The sequence below is a fragment of the Arctopsyche grandis genome, chromosome 6 (assembly GCF_051622035.1).
Source record: "Arctopsyche grandis isolate Sample6627 chromosome 6, ASM5162203v2, whole genome shotgun sequence".
In the NCBI taxonomy this organism is placed as follows: Eukaryota; Metazoa; Arthropoda; class Insecta; order Trichoptera; family Hydropsychidae; genus Arctopsyche; species Arctopsyche grandis.
In genome coordinates, this window is record NC_135360.1 from 27979294 (window position 1) to 27998421 (window position 19128).

Genomic DNA, 19128 nt, shown 5'->3' on the forward strand with positions numbered 1-19128 from the left:
CTAGACAACGACGTTGCAACTAGCCATGATAAGATTAACATTTCAACGTCCGCTCACATACAAAATCTCAACTAATCAACTCGAGCTTTGAAACCACGAAAAACAAACAACATTCGACATCAAATTAAATTTATAAGACCCCAGCTCGCGGTTTTGCACCAACCCATCGCGTATCACATTCTTGCAAAGTTCAAAGGATATCATCCCGCGCGGGGGTATATATCTAATATTATATACATATATAAGCAAACGATTAAATTAACCCGCCCCCGCTCGCGATCACTTGTTTGAGTCATTTCATTGTGCGGTGGATCAACTCAATTTCACTAATTTCCCACGTGCAATTTTCCCCAATATCAAACAACACCCACGTCGAATAAAAGCCCATCCATCCCTCCCGCCCACCCACCCACCCCACCCACACCGTCGTAATAAACGTCGCGCTCGCATCAAAAAGTTAAAAGTCAAACAATACGCAAAGCAGCCGATCCGAGAGTCAAGTTTGCACTGTAATATTACAATTTCAACGAGGTCGACGTGACGTGGCAAACTTTCAGATGTGCCGCGATAACGGCGGCCGTAAAATTAGCCGTTAAACAATTTAACGGCTTCTCAAACGGTAGTGGTTCGGGTCTCGTAAATCAATCCTGCGTCGAAATGCCGGTCGAAAAAAACATGTATAAAATGTTGCTACAACAACATTAGAGCTACCGTACACTGGTCGTCTAATATGGTCAATGTTGAGGTACATATGTAGGTTTTTAGGATAAACCAAAAATATTTTCATAAAATATAGACTAAAAAAAGAAAAAGTTATAGGAGTATAAACAATTAAAATCTGGCATAGCGAGAGGGTGGCGAAAAGGGAAAAAACGATCGGAAGAGTATAAATAAAAAAACTAATAGCAGTCGGGTAGGCTTTGGCCGTAATAACTACATTTTATTTTATTTATTTTTTATTTTTTTATTTAATTTACACCAAGAAAGCCTAACAGGTAAACCCAATGCGCCTTCCTGGCCAAAGACAATTATATAAACATATATGTACACCATCCATATATACACAAATACACATACACATATATCGATCTACCTCCTTTATAATTATATTTCTTTGGAGTATTAAAGGGAAGAATCGACAACCCTTCGATTTTATTTGAATTTCAATTTTCGGCGCCTGAATGCGGTAGAGCTTTGCGTCATCATTTACTTTTCCAACCTATTCCTGCGAAAACGTCTGCTTTCAATAACTCGTCTCTTGTAAAGGCTATCCGGTTCCTTAATGTGATTGCTGAGCATTTGGATCTGTTCAATTGTCATGTTGATGAGCTGGTTAGGTTCTTGAGATTCAACACGAGACGATTTGAATGGGATGAATGATTGGAATTTTTATTGTTTTTATTTTGTTGTTTTCTTTCTTTTGTTTTGTAAAACTAGTGTGACGCTTTGGGGCAATCTGTCAGGTCACACTGGTCATTTTATTGTTATTATTATTATAAATAATAAATTAAATAAATAATATAAACATTTTAACATTCATTATTAACACTATGAGTGAACCAAAAATACATATGAAAGATAACGACAACCTATAAAGCAAATTTTATAAAATGTAGAGTGAAAAAAGAAAAAGTGATAGGCGTTTAAACAATTGAAATCTGACATGACGAGAGGGTGGTGAAAAGGGAAAAAGACGATCTGAAGAATGTGGATAAATACGACAATGTGGATAATAGACGTCACCGAGAACGATAATGGAGTATTTTCATTACGATTATTTTTCACCATCGTAATGGCGGATTTGATTTCCACATATATTGATGACCAAACCGAGCAAAATGGCAAAGTTTGAAAACGATCGAATAAGAACCCAAACTTCGTCACACTACAAAATCGTTTCCAAACTAAGAAGAGGTTAATAATAATAAAAAGTCGCAGCCACCCGAGAAACAGCATCCTGTTTTACTTTTTACAAGGTTTTTATTAATTTCACTTTTTCCAATGGTATTAAAAAACTTCCTTAACTCTTCCGATCGCTTTGAAACTTTGCCACTTTGCGAGGTTTGGCCCCCGATAGATATTTCAATTGTTTCCGCTATAGTCGATAGTGAAATTTAGTCTCCATAAACATGTTTAAAAATTCGAAAATTGTGGATTACCCATTGCCAATAGCCAGTAGCCTTGTTTGTTTTTACTTTACACCTCCCCCCCCTCCTCACCCCAGTCGTTTTGTCAGATTTTAATTGTTTAAAAACCTAGAAATTTATCTTCTTCACATTATATCTTATAAAATTTGCATTATCTTCTTCTTCTACATAGTACGTTATCCGTTACCGGACGTAGACAATCATGTTTCCAATAATGACTTTGCCCCGAACAGTGCATTGGTTGAACCGCTGCCTCAGATTTTTCAGCCAGCACGTCCTTCTTCTTCCAGAGCCTCTCCTTCCACAGATCTTCCCTTTGATAATGAAATACAGGAGTTGATATATCCCGGGGTGTAGCATTATAGGCTTTCATTATATCTCATATGTGTATATTTTTACTTCACTAATAGACTATAAAATGAATGATAACAAGTTTATATTATAATTTCAATATACATATTATGTACGTGTTATGTCTAACAGCCATAACGTAGCCATAATAGATTTGAAGTTTTCCCGGTCGCGTCTCCATTTCTATGTTTTCAACTCTCTGATACCGACTTTCAGACTTGATTTTTAACTGAGAGCGTCTAATCCGAACTGTGATAATTTACGAGCTTTATATTATACTAATAATTATGAGCTTTTACTTGGGGGTGACTACGTACTCTGTTGGACAAGGTACCACTTCCGATCGTCAAATCCATTTGATATTGATTCCATTTGAAAATTCATTCTGAAATTCCATTTGATATTGATATTTAGGATGTCGTGGTGGAAGAAATCATCGTAGTAGCCCGTTGAAAGGTTCGACAGGTCATCGGCGAGATGACTTCGAATACACAAACCTCAAATTTGTTAATCGATCTGTTTCCACGGTTTCTGATTGGTTCTATTATACAACACTTTGATGAGTTTCGATTTTCTCCAGCATATTTACATACTGCATTGATCCAGATATTAGTTTTGATATTATAGTATTTTTACTTTTAATTTAGTATTATAGTATTTAAGTTTACAGGACTAAATATAATCAGGGGGGGGGGGAGACGGTACAAATTCCTGGGGGCCTGCCACTTTTAAGGACCCGGTCCGAAATGTACATAAGTGAACCCTGCAAATTCCCGTCTGCCCAGTGGTGACGAATTCGTCGAAGAAATTTGCCATAAAGAGTCAAATTACTAACCAAAAAAAAACCACCAAATAAAATTCGATTACGTTACACTCGATATTTTGAATACGCTGCGTTCAATCACTGATTAGGTTAACATGTCAGAAAATTTTGTCTTAGTATGTGTGTTGACCAGAAATGGCACCTCCCTATAAACATATGTACATACATATGTGATCTCATATTTTTACATGTTTTTGGATTAAATTATCCCCTAATTCGCTCTACAAATTAAGCTGAAACTTTTTTAAAATTACCTTTAATTTCATACATTAATTACTTTATAAATATTTTGACTTCAACTGGAAGTACATAGTATTATTATTCTGGCGAATCGAGGTTTTTTATGTTTTTCTCCGAATCCTTTTGGCGTATTGAACTGAAATTGCATATCTATAAGTATCAGTTTTATATTACGTAACGCAATAAATTTGGTGAAGATCCGTCATCCGAAGTGGCAGTTTATTTTTATTTATGCCAAAGAAAATTTCAACGGACAACTGAACCCTGAACCCGTACCCAATTTTACTTTATTTTTGGATGGAAATATTCCATTCACATTAGTGCCGAGCAACATTCATTCATACATTTTCCTTATGTTTTTCCACCATTTCACTTGTGACCTTGTTTGTACTATCTTGGATACTTCGCTTACTTCACCTTTCAATCTATTTTTATAGCCATATGACTCGTCATATATTTTTATAGCCAATTAAGTTCACTATCTCTCACTATTCCTAGCAGAAGTCCATACTTCATTGAGTGCATAAAATTCTTACGAGATGTTCATATGCATACGTACATAGATACATACATAGCAATGATGAGTCACGAATTCAAATCAAAAGTTTTATGCAACATTTTATGCAAAATCTTGATTCATCGTCAATATTATACCATCAGAAATATCCATATAAAAAGTGTTCAGAAGCAAAATCCCAGTAAATAAGCGGGCAGAGTAAAAATTGTTACACACATACTGGAAAAACCCGACCTGACGGAAATTTAAAGCCTTAAAAAGAGGATATGTCCGGGGAAAATAGCGTATGGCAACCCTACACAACGTTGCAGACAATTCGATGCGATACTTGAAAAATTTCCTGATGGCGAATTGTCACGCACGCCACTGTTTTGTACATGCATACATACGTTAACAACTCGGTGCAATTCAGAAGCCGGTGTTTACACGAGTTCTGAACTTTGTTATCGTTTCTGTAGTAGACCTTCCTCGGAGCTCGAACGAGAGTGTTAAAGTGACGTTTAAGGTACGTAAGATCGTCGTTCAGGTATAAAATGAAGCATTTATACTTCATTTTAGTGCCAATGTGATATAGTTTTTATCTGTCCGTACATAAAATGGCTATACGTACATACATAGATGTTTAAACCGTCGACGCTTTTCTAAATCGAAAAAAAGGTTATACGACTTTTCCTTTTTTTAAGTAAGATTGAAAAAAAAAACTTCGAATATACATATGTACATACATACATACATACAGAGAAAAAGCTCACGATAAATTTTATTCTTTCCAAGATAAAATATGAATGATTTATACGTCGAAATTTATATGCATGCACTTTTTACCGTACTTGCACTCGAGAGTTATTACAGCTTAAATATTTTATGTCCAAAAGTGAGTCGAAAGTATTAACCAACACGAATTGCTCGTAAATATTCAAACATAAAAGTAAATCAGTACAAATTTGTTTAAAAGTAAACGCTATAAACATGATTCATTTATATTTAAAAACCATCTAAAAATTCAATCAATGCTTTTCATATTTTGTACTACGTCTTTGTATACAAATTTGGTTATATTATACCTATAAAAATTAGTGCTAAATAAGAATAGTGAGGCCCTTCATAATATATGTACATATATATATTATTTTGAAATGAATTATTTAGTACATATGTATGTCTTCTTCTTCTTCTTAATGCCCTGTCCGCATCCGGACGTTGGCGACCACCTCGTCAATTATTTGAAGATATCCGCATCGGTCTTCACATCTTCGGCGCTCATATCGGTCCACATGCGCATGTTTCAAAGCCAAGACCACTTTTTTCTGCCAATACATTTCTTTCCTTCTATTTTCCCCATGGTTATAAAACGGAAAAATTCGTTTTTTGGACCCCGTATCATGTGATATTTTTTTGGTCCACGGGATCTTCAGCATACGCCTGTAAACCTACATCTCAAAAGCTTCGATGCGGCTGATCATCCTGGTCTTCAGAGTCCACGTCTCACATAGTAATACTGTTCAGACGTAGCTCTTCGCGAATCTCAACCGCGTACGAAGATTGAGATGCTTGTTTGTAAGCGCCGCCTTCATTTTGATAAATGCTGTTCTAGCCATCTCGATGCGGATTCTTACATCTTCATCTGGCTCCATCTATTCATTCAGCCAGGTACCCAGGTATTTGAATCTTTTTACTCTTTCCAACACCTCTCCATCCAACGTTAAAACACCGGTGTCTGTTTGCATTGTATCTACTATCATACATTTTATCTTCTTTAGGTTTATGCGCATATCTCTTCGATTGCTTTCTTGATGTACACGGACTAGAGATCTATGATAAATTTTCAGCGACTAGTGCCGTGTCATCAGCATATCTTATATTGGTGATACTCGGAGAGCATCGTGGAAGATGGATTCGGTGTAGGTGTTAATTACCACTAACACGAAACCCATGTGAACTGTATAAGAGGTATGTAAAAAAAGAGTAGGTGATAGGATGCATCCTTGCCTATAGGAACCTCATCAGTGAATTGACCATCGACGCACACTTTCGCAGCCTGATTCCAATAAATATTTCGTAGCAATCTGACATCTCTGTCATCCATATGTATGTACATATGTGGGTCTATCTCACGGGACCGAAATTGAAACGCCCGAAAACGCAAATATCAGAAGGCAAAGATCGAAAATCGAAAGATCTTAAGTCGAAAGATAAAAAAAGGGTCTCTCCCCCCCGTCGTACATACTCACTTAATTTGCGCGAGCAGGATACAACAGGAACAAGAGGAACAGGATTTTCCTCCCGTATTCTGCGCGCGCACATTAAACAAGGCTGTATGACAAAAAGGGAGATAATTTCACCGAATGCCACTCATATATATTATATATACATAGTACCGTTTACCATGCACCCTTTTTATTTGATCTTTCGAATTAAGGTCTTTCCATTTTCGATATTTGCCTTCCGATATTTGCGTTTTCGGCCGTTTCACTTTCGCTCCCGTGAGGGAGACCGGTATGTATTTATATGTAACTCGTATGTATGTATATACATTTGTAAGTATATGTAAATCGTATGTATATACATATGTATGTATATGTAAATCGTATGTATATGTAAATCATAATCAAAATATAGCTACTCTAAAATCACTACAAAATAAAATAAATATAATGTGTTGATTGAGTGAACGGAAAATTTGACACTTTGAAGTGTTGAACCGACTTTGTATATATACGTATCTTGTACATGTACAAGTTGAAAGTTAAATTTTCGAATATTTTATTGAATTATTATATTAAAATTAGATTCGCGAAAATTCGTCGAGTCAACATTTAAAACTAATTACCTAATTTGAACATCGAAAATAATAATCGACGAAATGTAAATTTCCAACGACCGATACGGACAACGAAAGGTCTCCCTTTTAAGTTTTCGCGTTGATTGAATTTCGCCTCTTGGAAGAGACAATTAGCAAATGACCGCGAGAGAGGCGTCCGTCTGTCTGTCCGTGTCTACGAGTCTGCGAATCGAATTCGCAACATGAAAGAGACCGCAACATCCGTTCGCAAAGTCCGAAAAAACACGGTGCCGATTTCACATTTTCGCAGGAAAACTTTCCCGAAATGTCCGTCCGTCCGTCCGATAACAAAAATATATGTATTTTATTAAAATTGTACTCACAAAAGAAAATCTTGTTCCCAGCAAGGATCCGCTCCTTTAACAGTGACAGTGGTGGATTTTACGTTTTGTAGTTTAAGCGTTACATAAGTATTAAACTGGGCCGCTGAAAACATAATATCAAAAAATATAATAATAAAAATAATAAAATGTATTGTAATTGTATACCATAAATCAAATTTTAAACATCGCATGCAACCAGCGAATTAATTCCACTCACCCTGCGGTCCAACAAAATGCGCTTTCTTGACTGAAACAAAACAAAAATAATACAATTATTTTTCCATAAATGCATACATACATACGTACATTGGTTATAGAGTGATTAAAGCTTGGAATAGTCCATTCAATGCAACTTCTAATAACTTAAACTTGATGATTTCCTTAAAATAAATGGATTTTTGCATTTCTTCCTTTTATTTACATATTTATTACCAGCAGAATAGACTAGTGATTAGCATATAATGCTTTGAACAGAATGTTCGCGGGTTCAAATCCCACTGGTTTCTGCTGGCCAGGCCTTGGATTTGTGACTCCAGGTCGATCGTTTCCTATCAGAGTTTTCCAATTTATCTGATTTTCATTGAAACGGTTCCAACAAATTGAAAATCTTACCCATTTTCTCGCAAAATCCCAAGTTTTCAGCAATCTCGAATTTCGCTGAATTGTATAAAATGCTGCAAATTTACAAATTTGACCATATATGTCTCTGTGGATGCTAATTAATATGTATTTAGGTACTTTGTATAATACGGTTTTGCCACCTTTCCACAAGTATTATTAAATAAATATATGTATGTGTAAATACATTTACACTTATTTTATCTCATAAAAGCGTACTACATATATACATACAAACATTTGCTAAAAATGGCATATTTTCTTCACTCGATAAAATGTACTCAGCGTATGAAACACTATGTACCTAGATGAATTACCCAGCGTTGCTTGGGAAGGTGAAAGTTTGTTTGGGAGCTCTTTGACCTTGGATTTAAAAAATAGTTACAGTCTAAGTACTATGAAATGATATACCAAATTTGGTGATTCTACATACATACATACATGAAAAACGGTGTAACTATGTACATAGCGGGCAAACACTTGTCTGGGCGATAATATCTAAAAGGTTATTTTATTTTTATACATACATACATATGTACGAGTATGTGTACCTACCAGGAAGGCCTAGCAGGTAAACCGCAATTCTGGCCAACTACATACAAACATTGCAGCTTTTTTATTACAAAAATCACTGAATTTCAAAATGCTGAAAAACTTATTTAATTAACTATTAAGTAATTAATCTACATAGACATAATTTTTATTGTACATGTATGCTAATCAAATTCAGACACTGGTGACATAGTGGGTAGACTGGTCAGACCTGAATATTTGTGACTCCTGGTCGATCGTATCCTACCAGAGTTTGCCAATTTTATCTGATTTCATTGTTGAAACGGTTCCCGATTAAAAATTGGCTAAAAATCCTTCCTACCTACTATGTCACCACTATTTGAGTATGATTAATGTACAATAAAATGTATGTACAATTCATAGATGTCTCGTTAAATTGCGAGTTTAAGTCAGTGTCTCGTAATTTAGCGACTTGTATAATAAATAAAAACGCTGTGTTGTTTGTAATTGGCCAGGAAGGCGCATTGGGGTTTACCTGTAAGGCCTTCCTGGTATAAAATGTAAAAATTATACTAAATACATGTCTTAGTTTCCTATATATCCGAAATCGATTCGAAATACGCTTTCGCGTGGTGGAAATAGTTTACATGGCTTAGCAAATGCAAGTTTTAAGTTTTACCCTCGGTTAAAATTAACACTAGTCCTTCGGGAAAAAAGTGCGTAGGCTTCGTTTCGGTGCGAAAGAGTTAAGTGTGCGTGCAGGGCTGACACAAAGCGCTATTTCCACTTCCCTCAGGGATGATTTATTGTCTGGAAAACGACAACTTCCCTTAGAACGGCGCCATTTGCGCTGGTAATCTTTTCAGCGTCGTGAACGACTGCTGAAACTTAATAATACGAAGGCGTTCCCAACGACTAACGCACATTCGCAAATTACCGTGGAAATACCTGTTACGAGATATTAAACGACGTCGGAAAATTGCGCTTTTGTCAATTTGAATATGTTAATAGAATATGTAATTGAATTTCAAAACCGCATAAGGCTGTTCGTCAAACAAATAGGAATTGATTTCAATTGGCACCAAAACACCCAATACTTCTTCTGCTCAGCTAAGATGTTTTGAGCAATAGGAATCGAGTACGTTAAAGGTAGATACATAGTCAAAGCTAAGACTACTGAAATGAAATATTACATTATTATTATGGCTTTATCTTTCTTGAAAGCACAGTCGTTTATATGACCGAAACACCATGGCTTCGTATACTGGAAAATAACCTGAAAGCGAATAAATATATTTTTTGTCCTATTTACAGTCATAAAATCAGCTTTGCGTTTCGATGCAAATTTACGGTCGTAAAAACCAAGTCAAATGCATCCGTGCGTAAAAACCATCCGGGCAAAGGTTCTATGTATGTATAAAATCATGAACTCGGACAATTATTTATCTTATTTTATAGTCTAACAAAATGACGATACTTTCACATACTATAAAAACAATTTTTTTTTTATTCATTCCAGTGATAATATATATGTATGTATGTACATATCGTATACATATATAATATCGCTATTATGTCTGTCTGTCTAAGTTAAAGTTCGCCGTACTATAATAGTCGTTTCGATTCGACATATGTATGTATATATGTACGTCACAGCTAAATCACTGCCAAAACATATATATGAATATAATAAAAAAATAAAAAAAACCTCAATATATACTATTTGATACCAATGTTTTCTATTGGCAGAGAATTTGCCGGCATCTATTGAAAATGTATTTAATTAATTAATTAATTTTTCTATTGGTATTTTATATTGTTTACATGTAGGTAGGTACAAAGGTAGTTTTTACCATTTTTTCATATTAAACAATTAAATTAAATATATTTAAAAGGTATTTGAAAAAAAAATAGATCGCGTGTGGATCGAACCGACACATTTCTTTTATTTATTTTTTATTTAATAACTTAATATGCCAACACGGCCTCATACTGTATATTGCGCTACAACGCTCAATCTATTTAGTGGATTGTGCATTGCAGAAACTGCAGAAAATACAGAATAGGGCAATTTTGGATCCGAGGAAACGTAAGAATGGTAGAAGTATGTTAGGCGAATTGAAATGGTTGGATATTAGAAATAGTCTTAAATTAAGCACTTTAAAATTTGTATATAAGTTAGATAAGGGTCTATTACCTAAATATTTTAATAATTAAATAGTTGGGAACAGAGATATGCATAATCATAAAACTAGAAATAGGAATAATTTAACTATAGGTAGAGTTAAGAAAGCAAAAACTGCAGAAGGTATTTTTCGCAGAGGTGTTCAAATTTATAATGCCCTTCCGGAGAGTATTAGAGGTGCTAATAACATGGGTGCTTTCTTGAAGGGTGTTAATGGATACATTTGTGGAAGATGAGTTTTTTTTTAATTTTGTTATATTATACATAGTAGTAATTTTAGTTGTTACTTTTATTATTTGTTACATATTCACTAGCAATTTGCTACTAAATAAATAAATAAACACGCATGCGAAGATATGTCATCGGGTATGACACGAGTATCAAATATTTGTACAAATCCCAACAAATTTCATTCGCTCAATTTTCTTGAGAAAAATCCTTTGAAGGATTCCGTCAGTATCCATCTGTAAAACGAAAAAGAATCATCCTTTTGAAGAAAACTACGACACAATTTTAGAACGAATGCGACGGATAAAACCAGCAATTATTAAATTTTCCTCGGGGTACTTTCTTTCTGTTAGCGAAAAACATGAAATTTTCCAACACCCATTTGTCCTTTACCTACACCTTCTTAGACACTATTCCACTATTTTCTTTATTCATCTGCCATTCGTAGTTTAAAACTATTCACTTACTTGTTTACCTTTAGATTCAGTGTCGATATTCCAAGCTTTCTTTTAATCTTTTAACAACAATCAATCTTCAATCAATTCAAGCAATCTTTTAACATATGTATATCTACATACACTAAGCTTTATTTATCAAACATAATGGATACATAATTAGATTCATTCAAGAACACTCCATCTGAATTTCATTTTCCGTCTTATTTTCCCTTCCCCCATATTCAAAAACCAATATACATAAATGTAATAGTTACTATTTTCAACTACTCTATAAAGCACCCACACGTATATATGTATTATGCTTATAAAATCTAAGAGTATTATGTTTATAAAACCTAAGAGTATTATGTTTATAAAATCTAAGAGTATTATGTTTATAAAATCTAAAATAAATAGCTCACATTTATGTAAGTTAGCATACAAAAATATTGATTTTCATTATGTGTGTAAAGATATTTAATACATGATTTCGAATATGTTTACTTAAGCAAATCGAAAATTCGCTGAAATGAAATTGATACGTTCTCAAATAAAATTGAGGAACTTGATTTATCATTACAAATGGTTTCAGTCGAACGTAAATCGAGCTCATATTTATACGGTTCTAAAACTTCTACTAAAAAAAGTAAAAATTGGAATACGTCCAAAGGATTGGCCTCGAAATCGAAAGAGTAAATTTCAAGTGAACGATTCGTTACTGAGAAGAATATTTGAAAAACATTTTCGTATAAAATTTTTACTTTATCTATGTTATATATTGATACTATCAACATAAATGTACTTTATTTTCAATTCTGCTATTCCAATGTTTGATGAAAAGTATTTATAACATACATAAATACGCATGTTTGTCTGCATACATTTTTGTTTGCGTATTTGTATATGAAACAGTCCGCTATGCAAATCCTCCATTTTAAATTTAAGGCCATCAAATTTAGTATACAATCTTGTGACACCTTAACTAAAACTGGAGATGATTTTTAAATAGTGTGACAATACGTCCCGTTTTAGCTCCTACAATCCCGTTTTTTTCCTTGCTTTGCATTCGCCCCGTCGTTTTCGTAAAATTGTTTGATTTGTCCCGTTTTGACCGTCCACTGATGCACAAAAGAATTTTACTATACACTAGCTGAACCCGGCATGCGTTGCAATGCCACAATAACGCGTGCAATTCCCGTTCCCGTTCCACAGACATTAAATTTTATATATATAGGTTTATATTAATATACATTATATTGTTGACGTGAGCCATCCGCTGTGTGTTTGTGGTCAAGTCCTGAATGATCAGTACATTCGATTGTGAGGTAGGCGTGGCGCAATTATTGTCACACTAGCGGCGTGATGCGTCGAAAGCTTTACTTTCGCTTCAGTAAAATCGTAATTACGAATATTATTTTTAAGAGGTTTTTTTTCACAATAATCTTTTCGGACATGCATACAACAAATCCTGAAAGTTCCATCGTAATCAGTCTAGTGGTTTAGAAGCCTATACGAGACACACACACACAGACATTCAATTTTATATATATAGACATATTATATTTCCATATTTTGCCTTAATTTTCCAAATCAATATGTTTCCAAAAACAAATATGATTATATGAATATCATTTACATATGATTTAAAAATAACATTTAAATATTGTGTTACATGATTCATTTTACTTCTGAAAAATAATCACTCTTATATCACGCTTTTATTTTCGTCAAAATTATTTTTAAATACCTGTTAAATACAATATTATGTTATTTTATTTATTTTATTTTATTTTATTAATTGAAAAATCAACAGACAGGATGTACAGAGATAGGTATAAAAAAAACAAAAAGTAAATAAATAATATATGTAACATCCGAGTCCAATAATAGATTTTTACAAAAATGAAAAAGATAAATATAAGGAAAACAAAATTAAAAAGTAAAGAATAAAGGCATGACAAAATATGTAGTACATTGCATAATTAAACTATAGTATTAAAATATTTGGAAAAGGTTATAAGATAGAATATAAGAAGAAATTGAAATTTACAAATATAAAAAACAAATGAAAAAGGTAAATACAAAATAAATGTTATGTATATATAATTTATTATCTTAGTTTTATTACAAAATGTGTGGATGCACTTTCTATTTTCTATTTCACTATTTCAATAACGAAGTTTTAACAGCTCTAACCTTCGACAGCTTAATGAGGAAAACGATGTGGGATGAAAATGGCTTATGAAATCTAGTATGATAAAAGGATCGTAAAATATCGCAATTCGGAATAGACGCTTTCAGTCCGAAATCAATCCAAAAAGTCGAAATCAGAGAGTAGAAAACAAAGATATGTAGATGAGATCGAAACAAGCGGTGAGAACGTCTTATCCAAAGAACGAACACCGCATCAGCCATTTAAATTAGATAAAAACATATTTTAATCATTCATAGTGTTGTTCCCATTGATTTCAACGGGTGGTTTCGGAAAGGAATTGATACACGAACTAAAATAAAGTTATCTAATATATAATTTCGAAAGAGACTTTGTAACTATGTAAGGTTTATTGGAAGCATCTAAAACAAATCAAAGTTACTATGACGATCGTTGAATATTAAATTTTTTTCGATTCAAATAAATTTAATAAAAAAAAAAATGAATGTCAACTATTAGATTAACCATGTTTAAGCGGTTAATATTACAAATACCGATCAAAGCCGGGTACAACCATTAGTATGTTATAAAGATATATAAATATAACGTAACGTAATTAATAGGCCCGCACACGTATTATTAGTAAAATGTTGAGTGTGCGCATTACACGCTCGCCAATCCAACGCGTTCACCCGTTCGAAATGATTAATGAATGTGATCATATTCAATTATAATTCCTTGAAAATATTTATGGTTATTTGAGGGGAAAATTATAAAATTTTTGAACTTGCAACAAATTTTTTTATATAGGGGTGGGGGGTGAAGGATTTTTTATGGAGCGTCCCGTTTTGAGTCCTGGGAAATATGGTCATCTTAGGTCACGGTTTCGAACATCTTTTAAAAGGGTTATTTTTCCAATTTTCATCCATCCGAACGACTCTGATAATTAATATTATATATACATACATATACATATATTTGCAAGAATCTTTTTAAATTTTAACCTTTGAAGGACGGAGCGTCGAGATGGAACGAGTGTCCCGAGCCAGGGTCGAGTAAGACTCTAGTATTATTTTAACAAAATACAGCTTTTCTCAATACAAATGGGTTCAATATATATCTTATTAATCATTTTATATGTACATCAACATAAAAATTTTTTAGTCCTATAGCATGTTTTTGACTATTTTTGTATTTAAAAATAACGACAAGCATTGACATGCAAACGCACATAGGTAAGGCTAACAGGCAACTGCACGACTCAATAGCCACGCGCCGAAAGCGACGAAAACAATAGCTTACGAATATATATAGCTGTCTCTTTCTCTCGCATTGATTCATCGATCTACAAGAATATGCAAGCGAACAGTCAAAAGCATGACTTATCGCTACCGCCTTTAAATCATACTTTGGAACGTAGAAATTCTAAACCCTTTTCTAACTCCATCACAATTTCTTTTAGTTCATTCTATGAATACACGAAATATAGGGTGTATAGCTTTGAAAACCACATAGCTATTATGAAAAACGTAAAAATTGAGGCACTTGCATACCCCCCCGTGAGGGAGGGTTAATATAAAGTTATTTTTTACTATATTACCTCACATGTGAAAAGCACGATATACATATGTATATACATACATATGTATATGTACACATAGATAAGTGTGTACGCCGGAAGCCGAGACCGTCTACTCTCCGTAGATTTATCTCGGCTGTTAGCGATTTGGGCTCCCCAATTTCCTTTTTATATTCTATCGGGAAACAGCCTCTAAAGGCAATCTCCCATAACCGCAAAATATCTCACAATATTAATTCCATTTCAACATATGCGAAAATAAAATTTCACAACCGATTTTTCAACCCGTCACATAAAATTATAAATACATCATTTGCATATCGACCGGCTGTCGAGCATATTTCACTTTTTTTTTTTACTTCCATAATTAGCATGATATTCACAAGTTGCTACGTTAATGATAAAAAAAAGCACTCAAAAATATTAAGTCACGTTTGGGATGCATTGACGCCAACGGAAGGGTTAAATTAATGCAATTTCATTACACCGTTGCATGTTTTACAATTCACAAATAGAAATTCCGCCTACAGAGTACATAAATACATATATACAGGGAGTAAATTAAAGGACGTAATTCACGTGACGGCATGCTACATATATAGTGTATTATTAAATCCTACTTTAAAAAATCGATCTTAAATTGGTTCAAATGATTTCAATTTGTAATTCAGCGTGAATTAACGCATTTTTCCCATTAGAAATAATTGGCCATTCTGGAAGTAACCTATGTACATATGTACATAAATTTGTATTATATATGTGCGATGTGCGTCGTAATTCAATTTACCGAAACACATTAAGGAAAAAGCCCACTCTTTTTTTTGTCCCCATTCAAATGAACCCGAAAATATGATTGATTGCAATTCGTATGACAATTTTTGTGCGGGACATGCCGCAATTTTCGGTTCATAGCGTGACAAGCCACACGACAATAAATGATATTTATCTGTTCAAAACAAAAATAAATTAATACATATTTATACATGAGAACAGAAGCGAATGGTCGACTTTTATCAATCGTAGAGAGGGCCGGCGATGAAAAGCGTTTAATTTCGGAACATTCATGATAATGGAAAATTTTCGTATAGAATCGTCCGATTTTGAACAAATAGCGAAATAACGAAGCAATTTTCCCGAAGCACTCAAACGCTTTTGTCCGTGTAATTCTTGATAATATTCATCTCCCTTTTGGATATCTCGAGAGACTGATGAGATTTTTTGTTCACACTTCAACAGCGTTCCAAAAAAAAAAATATATAAGAAACGAAGATATTTTCAATACACTGTGGGATAGGTTTTTTTTCATTGGAAATCAATTAAGAGTTTTACACACGAGCAAAGTGAACCAATAAATTTGGATGAATATTTTTTTCAGAGATATTTCTTAAATATAAATTCTTTATTTGACATTTATTTGAAAAAACATTTGATTTGCCACGATTGTTCAAGCGTGTGCAAAAAAAAAGTAAGAAATCAAACTTTTTTCAGAAATATTTATACCTATGTATATTATACGACCTGAGTTAGAGTACCATGAGTATACCAAATTTGGTGATTTTAAATTATAAACTGTAGATTTGCACAGTAGGCAGGCAAACAAACATTCATCTTTATATACATATCTATAAACATTCATCATTAGCCAGCAGCATAACCCGGTCGTTAAGCTTCTGCCTAACACCGAGAGGCAGCTGGTTCGTTCCCATGAGCTGACCTCGATTGAAAAGAATTTTTCTAAGTATATCTGTAATGCTGCTGGTCAGCCCTGGATATTGGTGACTACAGGTCGATCATTTTCTATCAAAGTTTGCCAATTTCTCTGATTTCATTGTTGAAACGGCTCCCGATTAAAATTGGCTAAAAACCTTCCTACCTACTATGTCACCACTATTTGAGTATGATTAATGTACAGTAAAATTTATGTACAATTCAAAGATGTCTCGTTAGTTTGCGAGTTTTTCAGTGTCTCGTATTTCAGCGAATTGTGTAATTAAAATTCTGCATTGTTTGTAATTGGCCAGGAAGGCGCATCGCGGTTTAACTGTAAGGCATTCCTGATATAAAATTTAATAAAAAAAATTAAAAAAACAAGAATATATTTTAAAGAATCTCATATGAAGAAAATTGAAGTCTCTCCTGAGAAGTTCAAGTGGCAATAATTTTCATTATTAGTCTTCCTTATAACTTTTCCACATTATTTTTATTATTGTCATAGAATGCTATTATGTTTAATTTTATTTTTACATAGATATAGGTATACCAGGAAAACAATTTAATTACGGAAGGTAAACCCCAATGCGCAATTTATAAGGAAGGTAAACCCCAATGCGCATTCCAAGACAATTATAATAACAAACATTGCAGAATTTTTTATTACATAAATCGCTGAATTTCGATATGCTGAAGAACATGATATTAACAATTAATTAATCAATCCATAGAGACTAATTAGATAATTAATCCAAATTCAGGTACTTGTGACGTAGCGGGCAGGATTGTTTGCTGAATTGTTTGTCAATTTGATGGAGGAACCATTTCAACAATGAAATCAGATAACTTGGCAAACTCGATAACAATTGCGATACCAAGTGATCGACTTGGTATCGCAAATATCCAAGTATAACCAGCAGCATTAAAGATTAGCAAGGGATCGAACCCGGTAACCTCTCGGTGCTAAACATAAACGCCACAACCGAGCCATACAGCTGGCTAAAATTATATTAAATAATATAGATTTTCGTATTACTTTCATCAATCATTCAGTTTATAAACATATTTTTAGAATGAAAGTAGTTCGCATTTGAATACAACTCTTATTTAGGTTACATAGCAATTTTAAGACACGCCTAGATTCGATTACAGAAACAATATACGGCGTAGAGAAGCACAATATAACAAGACAAAAACCAGAAACCGGCACACAGATAAAAAGCATTCATACATCAAACTGTCACTATCTACATTATTATATACATATTCAACTTCAGTCTACAGATCTAGGGCCGCGTAACTGATTAAAAATTACAGCGTTAACTTATTATTTACAAATTCGAAACAACACGAATTCATATCTCACATAAGAACAATTCGTATTAGCGAACTGCTTAAAGAGTCACGAGAGTGCCCCGGAGTTTGGCGTCGCTTTCATCCCTCGAGGATATACGAATAGGGGGGGGGGAGAGGGCGCAGAGAGAGAGAGGAAGGCGAGAAAATTTACATGCAACGCACCCCTTCGACCCCCCGTCCCCCACAGGACGGGATAACGGTCAGAAAATCCCGCGGAAAAGCCTCGGGAAAATTCAGGGTTCACTATGATACATGCAAGCGGGGCTCTCTCGATGCCCAGAGTGGCTGTCACCGACACTAACGACTTTTTAACAATGACGACTGTTTGATGACGGTTCCGTTCGCCGTGTTTACAATTTCATCGGGAGGCGGGGAGGGGGGGGGGATTTCGCGGAAATTCCTCTTCGCTTCGGCGAAAATCGCCTTCTAATGCGCCCTTTCCACGACCGACAATCTCGTCGGAAAATCTCGGAAATTGCCTGGTCGTCTAGTCTAACCAGGCAAAAAAGCTTCCTCTGGAGGTGTTGCCGCTATAATGTAACACTCACGTTAATTATTTCCACTACATATGTATGTACGTATCGATTTATGCGCACATATTGCATATTCAATTTCATCGTGTGAAATATATGAAGCCTCTTGAGAAGGGTACTCCTCCAGTGGTTGACTCGCGGCCTACTGGAATGAGGAAAAGGACTGTAATTCGGTCGATGCGATGGGATGAAGATTTGTTGGAAGCATCTCTACAATTAGGTCAGATCAAATCGGCAAACGTTGACAAGATATGACAGATTTTGATTTTAGCATCGCCTTAACTATGCCATAGTCTATCTATACCGAAAACTATTGAAACATCGACTTAAATTTGTGCCAGATGATTCAGCTTGAGCCTTTAATCTACCAATAAACTTCCAGTTATTGCTATATGATATGATATATTCTGATTGCTTAATCTATATATCTATATATATAAAATTTAATGTTTGTCTGACGGTCTGTCTCGAATAGGCTCCTAAACTACTGAAACGATTACGATGGAACTTTCAGGATTTGTATGCATACAGCATGTCTGGGAAAATTACTGTGAAAAAAAAACGGGAAAAAACC

The 19128-nt window shown here is 34.2% G+C and overlaps 1 protein-coding gene across 1 annotated transcript in view; it reads right to left on the bottom strand.

Annotated features, from left to right (window-relative positions):
* LOC143912511 (protein unc-13 homolog A-like) overlaps positions 1-19128 on the bottom strand; it is a 99536-nt gene that overhangs the window by 57020 nt on the left and 23388 nt on the right. The window contains exons 2-3 of the mRNA XM_077431792.1: positions 7461-7490; positions 7244-7346 (exon numbers count right to left, since the gene is read on the bottom strand). Coding sequence (XP_077287918.1) covers positions 7244-7346; positions 7461-7490 — 133 coding nt within the window. The remainder of the gene's footprint in view (positions 1-7243; positions 7347-7460; positions 7491-19128) is intronic.